We start from the raw sequence: 16,885 nt of genomic DNA, 5'->3' as shown, positions 1-16,885 counted from the left end.
TGCTGGAGGAACTTGGGTCTCGCCCGGCATTCATCAACTTCTTAATTAGGTGTCACTGGGGGAAGGAATTGCCCACAGCAATGGCACTAATAATTCATTTCTTCCTCGCTAAACCACAATGTTAAATTAGCTAAGTGGTAGGGCATTCTTCAGGGGTGTTTTCTTGTACTGAGGTGTGATTGCAGCTTTAACAAGATTATGATATTTGATTTGGCATTTTAACAGATTTTTTTTTTGCAAATACCCGGATTTAGTTAAAGCTGCACTAATCAATATTTTACATACCAAAAATATCTTATATGAATTTCTGTATTTGGAAAGGAGTCACTCATGAGTCCAGTGACATTAATCAAGAGCTCTGTAGTTTAACCTGGCTCTGTAAATAATATAACCTCTTTTACTTCATCCCTTTAGATTTTGCACAGGCGTATGCTTTGAATATCCAGGCCGTACATTTTGTCTGCTCTCATAGCAATGGGCAATTCAGAATCTTTGGCCACAGGAGCCTTCGTTGAGCCATATGCAGCGGTGATGTATTTTGAGCCTTGGCGGATGGACGGATGGACGGATGGACGGATAGATGGATGGATGAATGAATGAATGAATGAATGGATGGATGGATGATGGACTTACGTAGGACTTCAGATGTTCAAACGTTCCATTGTTTTGTGAGCACTGTTGATAAGACCGTGTGATGTGGTCAAAGACTCCATGTCGTGGGTGGGTGTAAATGTTAACTGGCAAGCATTTTTCAATTAACTTATCTTTATTATTCTTTCATCCGTTTGTTTACTTACCCTCATTTATTTGCCTTACAAACAATTATATAAACAATGGGTTGGTCATGTGTTTCAGTCCAGTTAATTAAAAAATCCTGCAGGACTGTTATAATAATAAAAGATATATACCTTTGGAATTGACCTCTGAGAGGTTATCTCAGACCCAAATGGTAGCTTCAAGTTCAAGGCTTTTATTAGTCATACGTACATAGCTACATTGTAGTTATGGCGATGATCTTTGGTCACAGGCTCCACCAACAGTGCAACACAATAAAAAATTAAATAAAAAAAAGAAATGTGTGAAATAGTGCAATAAGAGTCTATATACAAGTGATTGGAATATGATATATTAGATAAATAATTTGTAAATTGCAGACAGATTAATGTTATGTTATCATAGTAACTGGGGAAATGTAAAGTACCCCAGTAACCTTGGTAAATATTTACGCCCCCAACTTTGATGAAGAGAAGTTTGTGACTCTCAGTACTGACTCTGCTGCCAAAATCTTCACACTCATATCCTAATTCTCGCTGGCGATTTCAACCTAGTGATGGACCCAGTACTAGATAGGTCATCAAGTAAATGTCACTCTTTGTCTAAATCGGCTATATCACTGCAAAAATATTTTTAATACAGTAAGTTTAATTGAGTTGCTGAATGTAGATAACAAAATCTTAGCTACTCCCACCAATAATTCATGAGGACCAAACAGGATTAATTAACAATAGACAAATTGTTCGCAACACTTTGAGACTATTTGATATTATATATACATCAAACTCTAACTCAGAGGTGTTAATCTCACTAGATGCAGAAAAGGCCTATGACAGGGTTGAATGGGATTTCCTATTTAAGGCCCTGTCAAGTTTTGGCTTTGGCCCAAAATACATTTAATTGATAAGACTTCTCTATGCTTCCCTAAAGCATCAGTGCAAACAAATAGATTGAGATCTGAGTATTTTGACTTAACAAGATCTACGAGATAGGGTGGTCCGTTATCCATAGGCGGCGCGTGAAGCTCAGGTTTGGGAAGGCTAAATAAAAAAAAATTACCTGACGCTGCCCGCTTCCGGCCTCTATAGAAAAGAGATCAACTCAGTGAAAGCAACGCCTGCTGACCAATCAGAGCTCAGTGTACAGAGTTTAAATCTATCAAGTCATATTACAGGATAAAGGAAATACAGTTTAAACTGCAGTAGCATATGCAGAGAAGACGCCGGCGTGTCGCACTTATCATTCATATCACATCATCAATCAGTACATCGATCATATAATATCACAATATTTCCTTATCTGAGTCAGCTTCTCGAGCCATATCTGGCCGTGCAACACTTAGGCTACATTGTCACACATACTGAATGCAGAAGTGTTATTTTAAGCAACACATTAAGTTGACGAAACACTCAATTCAAATGTAATTAAAGTCAGATCCACTCGTGTCTTAGATGGGGCAGTGATATCATAAAACTGCTGTACGCATTGATTCAAACACTCAGTAGTTTATTTATTTTTTAACCAGTTGTTATATATTCACCTTGCAGGTGCAACTATGTGGCTTGTATCCTGGATTATATGTTTAAGTCATGGATGTTTAAAGTTCATATTTGTCTAATATTAATTTACTTTTTTCTCAATGAAGTATGACCTAACAGTCATTAGGTCTGCTTATTATCAACTGAAGAATATATCGAGGATTAAAAAACTAATGTCACAACAGGACTTAGAAAAGCTTGTCCATGCTTTTATTTTCAGTAGACTCGACTACTGCGATAGTGTATTCGCAGGGCGGACAAAAAAATCCATCAGAAAACTGCAGCTGATTCAGAACGCTGCTGCACGTGTCCTCACAAACACTAAAAGAGTGGATCACATCAGTCCGGTTCTGAAATCTCTACATTGGCTTCCAGTCGGCCAAATAATTGATTTTAAAGTACTATTGCTAGTTTTTAAATCATTACATGGTTTAGGACCAAAGTATATTGTTGAACTCCTACACAATTACGAGCCATCAAGGTGCCTCAGGTCTTCTGGGATGGGTCTGCTATCGGTTCCGAGGAGTAACAACAAAACATGGAGAGGCAGCATTTAGCTGTTATGCCCCGACACTCTGGAACAAACTACCCAAATCATGCATGTCCGCAGAAACGCTTACTATTTTTAAATTGAGACTAAAAACATATCTCTTTGCCGCTACTTTTAATTGAGATGATATTCGAACTACAGTATACCTTTTAAACATGTATTGTATACCTGTGGTGTTTATTTTTATTATTTTATTATCTTTGCTTTGTAAAGCCTGTTGTAAAATGCCATTATATAATGGGTTTTTACTGTATTTATTCCTAAAAAGTCTTTTAATTTGATTTGTAAAGCACTTTGAATTGTCACGTACAAAAAAGTGCTCAAACATATCCAGGGTCTGTTGAACTAGCTTCGTAGTACAGGGCACAGGTGGCTGCATAGCAGCGCTAATGTCAAAGACACAAACATTATATATTATATTTTTTATTTTACCAGGATGCAGTGACACAAATATTTGGGAAGCCTCGCCTCCTACAGTACCCGCCGCCCCTGCCGTTATCCCAAATGTTGTTTGCCCTCGCAATTGAGCCGCTTGCAATGGCTTTACGATCATCATGTGAATACGGTGGAATTTTTAGAGCGGGGTTAGGGGGAGCATAAAGTTTTGCTGTTTTCCGATACTTGTTCATGTATGTTTCTACCTCTTCTAAATAAATCACGAAAATAATTCCCATTTTGAACAGTTTTGGACAAATATCAGGATGTAAGCTAAACGTGAATGAAAGTATATTATTTCCAATAAAGCTCCTAGGAGATCATCAGTTTTTGGAAAACATACCATTTAAATTCTCGACCCATTCAAATATCTAGGGATTAATATTACCAAAACATTCACACACCTTTATAAAGATAACTTTATAAAAGTTATTAGAACAGACAAAGATAGACCTGCAAAGATGGAGCAATATTCCCCTTGGCTCTAATTAACATAATTAAGATGACCATCCTTCCTTAATTTCTATTTTTATATCAATGCATTCCTATTGATATCACGAAAATCTCCTTCAACATCCAATTTATCTGGAATGAAAAGAAACCCAGAATAAAGAAGATATATATAATTATTATTATTATTAATTTTCTCTCTGTGCTTTTATTTAAGGAATTGTAATGTATGCTGCTATATACATATCTTACTACATTATTGTATTAAGGTGAACGTTATATGTGCAGTAACTAGTCTGCACACATTAGTGTACGTATGCGGGTGTTTGTTGTATGTAAGTATGTTATGTCTGAATGTTTACAATAATGACAAATATTATCCTGGGATAAGTGCAACATCTTCTAATGAATATCTTTTAACAAAGTGCCCACATACTCTAAACCAGTGGTTCTCAACTGGTCAGGCCTCGGGACCCACTTTTTACTTTGTCAATCAATCGCGACCCGAAATGTTGAACCACTCAAATCTATTCAACAAAAAATTGTGCTGTAATATATACTCTTTTCAGCATACATTATTAAAGTGAAGTACAGTGCATATATCCCTTCACAGAACTAAAGAATGCTTTTAAATAAGGTTTAATGAGATGATGGAATCAAAGCTGAACTGTATAACATAAAAAGGCACACATGCTGAAAACCCAAACCCAGCAGGGGAGATTTTTAGAAATACTAACATATAAACTACGCATTCTGGTACACTCTGAGAAGAAAATAAATAAATCTATTACTACCCGACATATTAATAACAATTTATGTCATTGTTTGTTTTTCACTTTGTTCTGACAGCTGAACTTGCTGCTCCACACGGAGAGAAGAGTAAAGAGGAGATAGTCTGTGTGACTTACTTTAAATTGTGGGTAAGGGTAGATAGCTCCCATTGTTCTGTGACCTGTCAATTATCTAACCGGGGGTCATATTTCATTATGTGTTCATTTTTATCTGAAGTTTTACCCATGGATGTATAAAGAGTAGTTCTACCGCAAAGTTATTCTCCTTCGGGACTTCCGGCAACAATCTTGATTCTGATCAAAGGCCAGAAGACTCGAAGAAACATCAGCAAAGATGTTTTATTGAGAAGATGATCACTACGTGACAGAAGTTTTGAAAGCCGTTCATGGTCTCCGGTACTTACAGCCCAACGCCTACTGCATGCACAGTGTTAGAAAATCGGGCCTTCAAAATAAAAGTTTGACTTTTTCCCCCAAAAAAAAAAATACTCACACATCTGCGACCCACTCGAAACGGGTCCGTGGGTCGCGACCCACCAGTTGAGAACCACTGCTCTAAACTATATTCATTATGATATACTTTACAGCAGGGGTCGGCAACCTTTTTGATATGAAGTGCCATGCAAAGTGAGGGTTTCAAGAGTGTAGGGTTTGGGAATTATTATAAGCAGTTTTAAAAAGAAATGTAAGGCGAATTTCAAGCTCTCCTCCACTCTAGGTGTGACATCACGCACACTAAGCCTTAATGAGCTGCGCAATACACACTCATGTTAAAATCGGAAGAAAGCCTCTTTACCAAGCTCCAAACTAAGATATGAAAAATCTGAAGAACAAGTTTTATAGCTGAAGGTCTTGTGATCATTTTAAAGTTGGAATGAAGTCTCTAGCTGAATGTATGTGGAAGGAGTAGCATTTGGTGCACGGTGTAGTTAAAAGTGGATTTGAAGGTTCTTCCCATTGAGTTCCATGTTAAAAAAAGAGTTTAAAAAGCTGAACATTTAAAAAAGTATAAAATATTTTGGAAAAGTTGAAAGTTTCCCATAAATTTCTGAAAAGGCTGAATAGTTTGATATTTGAATGGTTTCTGTAGCTGAAAGTATGCTGAAGTTATTGAGAGCCAAAGTATTGCCTGACTCATCATACTACTTCCCTGATGGCTCCCACAGGATTGTTGATATCCTCGTGGATTCATCTTCTTATCATCGACACATGCATTTCCAAACATTTGTTCTTTCCAAACATTTGGACTACCTATGTTGTAAATGTATTATCTCTTCGATTTACACACGGCATCTATTGCACGTCTGTCCGTCCTGGGAGATGGGACCCTCCTCTGTTGCTCTCCCTGAGGTTTCTCCCATGTTCCCCTTTTAAACTGTGGATTTTCTCCGGAAGTTTTTCCTTGTACGATGTGAGGGTCTAAGGACAGAGGGTGTCGTTTTGTCATACTGATATTCTGTATAAACTGTGAAGTCCACTGAGACAAATGTAACATTTGTGATATTGGGCTATATAAATAAACATTGATTGATCGATTGATTTACCAAGCTCCAAACTAAGTTAAATATCTCAAAAAGTGTAAAAGATATGAAAGATTTAAAGAACAAGTTTTATAGCTGACATCTTTTCTTAGTCGTTAATTCTCTTTTTTTCGTAGTTTCTCAGATGGTCATTGAAGAGGTCGGTGCCAGTCAGGATCACCTGGAGATCGAGAGGACGTGTAGAGAAAGTGCTGAAGCCCTGGCCTCTAAGGTAAGATTTGTATTTAGACAAATTACTGCTCAAAGATAGAGACATCTGTCTGTGCTGCTTCTATAATTCCTAACCTGGTTTCACAAACTCTTGTTAAATTAAAACAAGGGAATCAAAATTAAGGGGAATTGTAGGATCTGTTTAATTAAAGCGGTTATGTTAATGCATCAAATCAGTTCGAGATATTAAAGTCAACTTTAATGTCAATCTTTCAGTTTGTGTGTACGGACAGAGAGATAGAAATAACGTTTCCAACAATCCCGAATACAATAATACAAATATACAATTATATATACAAATATGTATAAAATATGTATATTGTAGGAATCGGGAGGGGCTGATAATTTATTCCCGGGAAATTACTCAGACCTACTATTTGACCTAACCGAAGTTATTGAGTCTATGTAAGTTTACTGCTTGGCTCAGATCCACCAACATCTCCAAGATCTCACCTCTATTAACTCCCCGAAGAACCAGGTTCAATTAACTGCTGTTTCAATTCAGACAACTCACTTAAATCTGTTTAAGCGATCCCGAAGGATTTTGATATCAGTAAATGAGGTGGGCCCTACCTAAATGTGAGTGTGGCAGGGTGCAATCTTACCTTTGAAGCAGGAGAGGAGGGTGCAGATGTCTTTTAAGTTGTCCCAATCCAAAAGGTGGGATCAGTTTATTTGAAGAAAAATAGGTCCAAACTAATACAGGGTTTTTACCTTCTCTCTTTACAAAATTATAATCATACAAAACATATCATGCTGGGGTTATTTTCTAATATGCAACCCTAATTCACAGTTTTACATTTATTACCATAATTGTAATTTCAACTGCCCAATTCAGTTGTGATATTTAAATCTCCCAATAGAATTTAGAGGCATTTCCTCATAAATGATCGGTGATAATAAAAAGCACATTCAAACTTTCATTCACCAAAACAGTACATTTGCTCAATTCCACATTCGTATACTTCAACTAGTCCCGCATGCATTCGGAGGACCTTTCCTCACAGGTGGCAGGGTACTAACATTCAACAAACATCCATTCATTCCACAATTCAATTCATTCCCCTTTATTTTTCAATATCGCGATAAATACCGTAAGGTGGACTTGTTATCGCGATATTATCGTACCGTGAGTTTTTGGTATCGTTACATCCCTAGTGTTATTTCACGTTTTTTAGCAAAAAGAAGACCCTCAAATGTACTGTACCAGGAATCACACTTTTTTCTTTGCAAAGTAATTCACCTGAATTAGTTTTCATTATAAAAGCCCAAGTAGCTGCTTGGTCACCTTTTCGCAGACTACCGTCTGTAAACAGAGTTAATTTTGGGAGCAGCGTTTTTTTGTAAGGGTTTCATTGTTTCCCTTTGTAATAAAAGGATACATTTTTGAATCTCCCTCTTTTCTGAACAACTGGAGCTATGTCTATTTGAAATCTGACTTGGGTAAGAGTTGATTTGTTTATTGGTGAGAGCAAAACTCTTCCCCTTGTGATGGGGTGGGGGTAGCCTAGTTTGGGAGAGTTCCTTACAATCTCCAGATGTTCCTCTCTGTGCTGAGGCCATAAAACCTTTTAATGGGTCGCTCTGTGGTCTGTTCAGATTTTCTTCCCCTCCAGAGGTCATGCCTCTCTCTGACCCTGTGTGCTGAGTTTTTCTGCAGCACCTCAGGAGCAGAGAAAGGGGGAGATATTTTCCAAAAGTGTAAGCTCCCTTATGAGCAACATAGCACCACATTTAACTCTCCCTGACTTGTTTGTAAAGCGTTCTTTAAGGCCTGAATTTAGTCTTCTGTTGTGTAATGGAAAATCCCATTTCCAAAAGGGGTCAAGAGCAAATAGTTTAGTTGATTTTGGTAAAGTATTTGAGCTTTAGCATCGCAAAAAACTTCCTCATATTGGTTTTCAAGACAGTGTTGGGGTTTGATATCTGCTGATAGTTCCCACATAGGTTTTTTAAAAGTGCATGCAAAACGACCGGTATTTGTGGGTCATCTGATCACCACGTTGCCAGTTTAATAGTCCTTATCATATTATCGCTCTGTGCTTGCATGCTAGGACCTATTCTCTTTTTGTCAGAGCTGCTTCTATTCATCCTGCATGTTTTAGCTCCATATTAGCAGGGTTCACTAACTTGATTGGTTGATCCAGTTTAAGATTTTCAATATCTGCCATTATTATGTCCAACATTCCTTTTCCCTGAATATCATGTCTAACAATGTGTTTTCCTCTAGGAGTAGTAGATGGGATACTCATAAATGGCATTTGTGAGCTATCATCTCCGTAGGGTGGAGGTAGGGTCTCAGACATTAGACCACCTGCTTCCTGCTCTCTGTCTAAACGGTAGTCTAACGGGAACGTATTAAGGTCGCGGCACGCCCGTGGGTCTGGGCTAAGCTGACCAGGGGGGGCAGAAGGTCCGGATCTAGCTTCTGTGTATCCCTCCCAATCTGTTGCTGGCTCTGAGTCATTAAACTGTGTTCTAACCTCATCCGCCATTTTGTAAGGGTTTAAGTTCACTCTTTTATATCAACCCAGTCTCACAGCATTTCGTGTTATAGTCACGAAATGTAATCTATTGATTCGTGTTCACCAACATGATTTTCCCATTTTTTTCGTGTCACACAGAACGATTTTAAAACAATGTATTTTGTATTGGTAGTATGTTTCGTGCCTGCACGACGTCTTTTTATCCGTTCGGGTCTTGGAAGACCGGAAGCTGTGTGGTTCATAAAAACATGTTCTCACTCAATATCAAGCCACGATTATTGTTTTTATTTTATATCATTTAATGTCCGACTTTTTTTTGTTGTCTGTGAGGAAAAGAAATGGGGCTCAGAGCCTCAGAATACTGAAATCTGTATTTTTTAAAATCTTTTTTTCCTTCTAATTTGTTATTCTTTTCTAAATAACACATTGTTATTTACTCACCAATAACACACAATTATCCTTGTTTTTTTCTATTTGTTTAATTCCATAATCTCGGGTTTTCTTGGCATCCGTCAGGAACTGAATTTCAAAATAAAAATAACCGGAAACAGACGTAGGCCTATAAGGGACATTTCGAGCATCATTGCGATACACAGCCACTGAACTGATTACCCAAGATCCTCAGCTATGGTTTAAGCTCGCTGATTGGATGTCTTAGCCACAACGCAGTTAGAGATATGGTGTTAATGCCATATAAAATCCGAAAAACATTTCTGAGTTTAGGATGGCCGAAGACACTACACTACCCATAATCCCCAGTTATTGTTTAGGACTACTGTCCCTGTGATTAATCTTCAAGCTCTGGGATTGGATGTTGGAGTGGCAGTGCGTCAAGATTACGCCGAGCGTCAAGCAGCTGTTTGAAATGGAACGAAACCACGCCAGACTATCCAAAACTGGAATTGAACGCCCCCCCAGATCTACACATGCTGGCTATTGTGTTTCGCAAAATGTTCTATGGGACGTCTCTACTGAACGTTTTCGTTCTTGCCACAATTAGAAGTTGCCAGTATTAAACACATTGGTGTTATCAAATGTAAAACATATAATTAATAAGGGAGGGGCTGATAATTTATTCCGGGAAATTACTCAGACCTACTCATAGACCTAACCGAAGTTATTGAGTCTATGTAAGTTTACTGCTTGGTTCAGATCCACCAACATCAGCAAGATCTCACCTCTATTAGCTCCCCGAAGAACCAGGTTCAATTAACTGCTGTTTCAATTCAGACAACTCTCTTAAATCTGTTTAAGAGATCCCGAAGGATTTTGATATCAGTAAATGAGGTGGGCCCTACCTAAGTGTGAGTGTGGCAGGGTGCAATCTTACCTTTGAAGCAGGAGAGGAGAGCGCAGATGTCTTTTAAGTTGTCCCAATCCAAAAGGTGGGATCAGTTTATTTGAAGAAAAATAGGTCCACACTTATACAGGGTTTTTACCTTCTCTCTTTACAACATTATAATCATACAAAACATATCATGCTGGGGTTATTTTCTAATCTAAAACCTTAATTCATAGTTCAGACATTAAAGTCTTCCGACAAAATCCAAAGGAATTTCCTCACAGATCGACGGGGTTCTAACTTTCAACAAACATCAATCAATTCCACTCATTTCATAAAGAAATTCACTCCGCATTCACAAAGAAATTTGAGAGATATTTACCAAGTTTCCACCCCAGGACAGAAAAACCTAAAGACACCTCCTCCATACCCATATTTGTGGAAACTGGGCATGGCCTCTGATGTACAGGACTGGACATGACCAGACATATTCTATGGCTATGGCATAAGACACACCTTCCCATGTGTGTGTAAAGAGGACATGACCCCTACTCTGCAGGACTTGCAAAATATTATTCTCAGCTATGGCATAAACACCGTTTTGGGGCCTCAGTTATTTTTTACTAAGTCAGGTGTGTACTGGCTGTGAGGGAAGAGGGAAGAAACGGTCTCTCCTCTCTTATCAGTGACAACCATAAACCATAATAGGCCTTACACTCAACTTAACCAACCACTTGGTTTATACTGTAAATATAGAAAATCATAAAATATGAAGCATTTTCATTTTGGGTTATACAAGAATATAATTGACTATATTTGATTAACTTTCGTTAAGTAAGTTAAGTATTAAATAAGTTAAGTATTCAACCTAATATGGAGATCTCAACAATATCCTATACACAATGTCGGTGTTTTCAGACACCTTCACTTTGGCATATTCAATTTGTATGTAGCAATCAAAAGCACTCAGTCGTCCTCCATTTCCGATTCTGTCACCATATTTTAGTGTCTCAAATTGCATTGCATTCTTTTGATTCAGAGCAGACTTCTTCGGAGTCCTTGCCAAAATGTGAGTTTTGATTGAGAGTGGGGGAGCCTGGCACATAGTGATTTTGAAGCCCACTGATGCTCAGCCTATCACTGTAATCATTTCTCATTGAATTTCTTGACAAAAGCCCCCACAGTCCACCTGGTTGGACCAGATTTGGGGCGATGGGAGGTTGAGGGAGAATTACGTTGAAGGTCGGCTTTTCTGGCTTTTTTCTAACCGTTTCTCGCCACGAGCCTTCCTCTTTTTTTCTAGTATTTGTCATCCTCGCCTTAATGGGATGGAAAGAAAGATTTGTACCCCTCTGATGACCACACGGTATCAGGGTTTCATACCTGATGGTTAACCTTTTGTTAATCTATGCTAAATCCGTCAGTGGCTCAGTCAGTATTGGCTTGGACTGTGAGCTGTAGGATAGCCGGTTCAAGTCCCTGAGCAGCGGGGGTGGTGCCTTTCAGCCTTCCACCACGGCAATCCCCAGGAGGTGAACTAAGATATCTTCAAGTACCTGTCCACACTCCATATTTATGTCTGTACATTTGGCATATGTTACAGAGTGAGACTTTAGGAATCAATAAAGGGAAGGGGAGTGGGTCAGGGTTGTAGCAGATGTAGATCAATCGGACTATTCTTGTACATGCTGCATTTGGAGCATTTCTTTCAAAGTAAATATTCAAATACTAATCATAAACACACACCTTCTTTTCAAACAAAAACAGGAGTCTTACAAAGCCGTCCAAATATTCAACACATTTTTGTCATAGTACTCTTTACAAATATGAATATTTGTAACATTCATGGTTTGCAAATAAAATATTTAGAAACCTATCACATAGAATCAAATGTGATTAATTGCCTTAGAACATGGGCGTTAAACCCACATACCTTGTTTCACATTTATTTTCCCACCCAACTCAAATTGGCTTCAGAAATGATATTATATGTTTGGGGCGTTGTCCACTGGACCTGGGGGGGGGGGGGGCAGGAATAAAGCAGCCCACTGGTTTGACAGCAGGATTAATCTTTATCTTCTTAAGAGTATGCTGGCTGAATGCTCGCTTCAAGGCAGTCTAAGTGACTGCTCTTGTTCCAGCTGTATTTGTTGTCTTCTGCTCAATGCTTCTTTGCTCCTCTGCCTCGAAATAAAACTGTTTCTATAACTGTAGCCTTCTCTGCTTTCCTTTCTAATACAGCCGAGTGTATGAGCTCTCACTGACAACATATCCATACATTAACTATTCACTCACTTTAGTTAAAAGAAATACATTTATTCACCATTAATCCAAGTACTGTGAATAGAATAGGGTTAGCTTACATCAGCTTTCACTGCTCACCATTCAATAGTATTTCATCAACATTGTAAAATAATCACAGATGCACTCTGACAGTTTGTTACTCACTTACATTTCAATCAAATCCAAGATACATAAGGGGGTGTTTCCAGAGGAGGACTGACAAAATTAAACTCTGTATTAATTTCTTTCTACTTTATGCTAGTAATTGCGCATATCAAATGTTCCCAAGACAAATCTTCAAAGAAGCAATTTCTTAACTCCTCTGCATTTAAATGTAAAAGGTAATTGGAGGGAGTTAGCAATTTGCAACCAGTCAAATCAGACGGTGTTTTCTGTTGATGTGCGATCCAGTGCTACGATGAAGGGGCTGTGACTTTTTAACAATGACCTCCTGAAAGTTCTAGCTTGATGCTATGTCATCCTTGATTTGTCTGAGTATGTACTTTTTTATGTACATCTCTTGCGAATTGTAGATTATTACCAAAAGAATGTGATTCCATGTTATGTATTGTTGATTGCATTTCAGAAAAAAAGATGCAGTCTGAAGGGCATCATCAAAAGATGGAATTGCTGCAATCTGCTCCCACCGGGATGCCATTAATAAATGTTTCTTTAATGGCGCGCCTTTTCCATCCCTCTTTTTGTCTCCTCTCCAGGCACTTTTCTTTCTCTTCTCTTCTTCTGCATAATTGGCACCCATCTCCTTCCTCAGGCTTCATTCAGGTTTTTCTTAGTGATGCTCTCCTTATGGCCATCCGATGATTGAACTTTAAGAAATGGATTGGCCATCAAGGAAGTTAAGTGTGTATGCTTCATGTAAAAATGATCAATCTGCAAATAATTTCCAAGGCAACACCACATAAGAATACGTGTTAGAAGTGATAATGACACAGAAAAACATGGTGCACAGAAATGCTAGATGCAAATACATGAAGCATCAAAAAACTGTGATTACATCGAAAAGAGAAATGTTTGCTGGCTTATTTGGGGTCTGCTTGTGCGCCTTTTTTTCACACCTTATCATTGCCTTGCATGCGTCCTGTCATTTTGCCTGATTGCAGGGCCAAAGAAAAGAGGAAATCAACAACATCTCATCTGTCTGTCGCTCCGCTACCTTATTTCTTTGCCTGTTTTCCACCAGCTAAATACAAAGCACACTTGTCGCTTTATGCAGATTTCAGAAATGAAAGCGCTGTAAGATGCAGGCTCTGTTTTCATAGGACTCATGTCATCTATTTGGGACAATGTGCGGGATATGCCATACGCTGTTCATGTGGCTGCACAATGTAATCTGTGCTGAGGTATACTGAGTATTCGTCCTCTTCACTCAAACTATTTATACTAATGGTCCGCGTAATATCTATGCAATCATTTTCCATTCAAAGGAGTCTAATCTCTGAACAGTTTAATGTTACCACGTGAGTGTTTGTACTACCTTTGCAAATGTATCATGTCCAACACATTCAGAAAGCTGTTCTCTGCTTTCAAGTGATCAGTTGTTTATATCTGTCTTTTCAAAATGTCATTATACAATATTAAATACCATATATTAAATATATATATTAACTAAAAGAATAACATGAATTTTACAAGCGCTACTTTATACTAGGCTTTTTATTTAAAGTTCTAGACTTTTAAATGTCACTTCATTGTGGCTTTCTGTTTTCAACAACGCTTATTCCTTATACAGTTTTTGAAAGAAACAGAGTGTAGTCTACAGTTAGGCTCTGAGGTTCCTCTGTTAAAAGATGGACATGGAGTTTGGCTCAGGGCTCAAATTGAAAAAAGAGATGGTTGAACTTTAAACCCTGAGGAGAAAGTTGAGATGTCAGATCTTTTCCAGCAGCTAGACAACAAAGTGCACCTGTACTGCCAACCCAGTCTCACATCTAAACGTGTAATAACTACGTTGGTCCACAACTTGGGAAGTAGTATTTCTACAAAAACGCCTCTGAAATTGTAGGATCCCTACGTTTTTTTTCACCATTCATTCCAATGGCTGGCGTCTATGTCACGTGATCTTCAAATTTCTCCCGGCAGAAAAAACAAAACATGGCCGACATTCGTTTTATTCTCGGTGGAAAATGCCAATTTTAAGGTTAGTTTGGCCATTAAAATGCGTTTTGATGTCATTTGATGCGAGAAATATGAGTTGTTATTTCAGATTATGTGTGCAGTGGATGCACATGATCTTTAGTTTGCTAGTTATTACGAAGATTATTTCAGGAAATTGTGTCCATTCAACATTTTCATTGTTACCAAGGTGGTTGCTAGGGACGCTGCTATCGATATTATTTCTGTTATGTTGTTTAACTGTTTAAAAAAGAAAAAGCAAGCACACTCGCAATACAGTATTAATTTATTTTTAAAAAATATTTTCGGTCTGTTTCCGGTATTTGTTTATGACGAAGTGATGTGAGATGTGAGACTGGGTTGGAGAATTGCACAGGGGAAAATAACGTATCTATGCCACAATTTTAGATGCAGATTTTGTTAAACTAATACGTTCGCGCTGTGGACCAACACTATAAATTGACGGGGAAGGGGGTAGCAATAAGGATAACACCATTAAACAGTTGAAACGATGTAACAACATAATTTTTGGGGATGCAGCTTGGGATGTGAGGAGTGAGGGACACGGCTTAGAACGGGCGTGTCGCCTTCTGTCCTGCCAGTGTTGGCAGGACATGAATTAAAATGTCAAACTTGGACTTCATTTTAAGGACATTTCGGCCAGGGGTGTAGAGCTATATTTGTTTAAGCACCGTATTGGCAAAACAGGAGAGTGTGTGCACCAGTCTGCCTTGATTTATGAATTCATGTCCGTGACACTCACAGTATCTGCTGCCCACAGATGTTTTTTAGAAGGAAAACCTCCTTCACTTCATGAAATCTCTGCAGCGCCAGGAGGCAGCGGGAGGGTTAACTCAGCCTCTGAGAAGAGGAGCGCGCCGTGCAGTGCCTTTCACGCATACCTTCAGAAATAATCATTAGTAAGGCTAAAGAGCGACCGCAGGCTGATGTGTTTTAACCACACACACACACACACACACACACACACACACACACACACACACACACACACACACACACACACACACACACACACACACACACACACACACACACACACACACACGATTTAAACGTAGACTTCTGTTCCTCCATGTTTCGTTGTTATCGTTTCACTGAGCGGACCCGCCCCTTTTTTTTCAAACGCTCCCTTTTTTGGTCCATCTACGGTGGTAATAGGTTTTGTGGGCTGTGATGATTCGGCTGTACCTTTAGTAATGAATATTAAATGTTGTGAGGAAATCTTTCCACCAATAATTCCAATAAGTAATCCAAAATGTATTCACTTCAGGTTTACGAAAGTAACTTTAATCAGATTACTCATTTTTCAGATGTAACGCGAGCTGAATACAGTTACTTGATTTTTGTATTCTGATTACGTAACGCCGTTACATGTATTCCGTTACAACCCAACCCTGGTGAAGAGAACACCATACTTTTTAACTGTACTCCTTCCTCGCTTGACCTCAAAAGGTCCAAAATAGTCAACTCCAACATGAGTGAATGGAGGTTCATCTGGAGAAACTCTGTCTCGAGGTAAATCTGCCATTTGCTGCATTCCTGGAGCTCCATTTAGTCGCCGACAAACAATACATTTTGACAGGGTTTTCCTGATAGCCACACTAGCACCAGGAATCCAGTATCTTTGTCGCAGGCCAGATAGAATGTGGTTACGACCACCGTGTCCCACATCTTGGTGTACTTGCCGTAGAATGATGTCAGAAATGTGAAGGTCTTTTGCCAATATAGAAGGATGTTTAGATTCTTCAGGCATTGCTGCTCTACTGAGACGTCCTCCCACTCTCAGAACACCATCTTCAAGTACTGGGTTGAGCTTGTAGATGTGACTAGTCCTTTTCACACCTTCTCCCTTTTGCAAGCCTTTGATTGCATCACGAAACCTTTTTCTTTGGCAAAAGCAGATAATTTCTTTCTCAGCTTTTCGGAGGTCCTCAATAGAAAGAAAACCAGAGACCACCTGAGTCTTGATAGTCTGCATTTCCTTTTTCATCTCTCGGTCTTGTTGTTCCTTATTCAAGCCAGACTGAGCAAGAGTCAGACTCAATTGCTTCCTCTTCCGACTAAGGCACAGCAGCAGGTTTTTCAACCTAAGGATCCAACCAACTGTCTTCTTCAGGTGGATCCAAGAAGAGAAGTGATTGATCAATCGGGTTACAGCATAAACATTTTTTCAACCTGCACAGCGTTCACATTCAGACTTATCTTGACCTCAGGGTCTTCTGGTGCCATTTCAGAGCCATCAGGGTTCACAGGCCACTGTTATTCAGGTCCAGTGAGAAACTGAGGTCCAGACACCCATGTGTCATCTTTCAGGAGCGTTTCCACTTTGACTCCCCTGGAAGCCCAGTCGGCAGGATTGCTTGCGGTGGGAACATATCTCCACTGAGATGG

The 16,885-nt window shown here is 38.9% G+C and overlaps 1 protein-coding gene across 1 annotated transcript in view; it reads left to right on the top strand.

Annotated features, from left to right (window-relative positions):
* shtn1 (shootin 1) overlaps nucleotides 1-16,885 on the top strand; it is an 82,953-nt gene that overhangs the window by 29,980 nt on the left and 36,088 nt on the right. Inside the window, exon 4 of the mRNA XM_079686864.1 lies at nucleotides 6,196-6,290. Coding sequence (XP_079542990.1) covers nucleotides 6,196-6,290 — 95 coding nt within the window. The remainder of the gene's footprint in view (nucleotides 1-6,195; nucleotides 6,291-16,885) is intronic.

This window comes from Notothenia rossii (assembly GCF_949606895.1).
Source record: "Notothenia rossii genome assembly, chromosome: 6".
NCBI classification, from domain to species: domain Eukaryota; kingdom Metazoa; phylum Chordata; class Actinopteri; order Perciformes; family Nototheniidae; genus Notothenia; species Notothenia rossii.
Note: the sequence above shows the minus strand (reverse complement) of the source record. Positions and strands in the feature narration are given on the sequence as shown.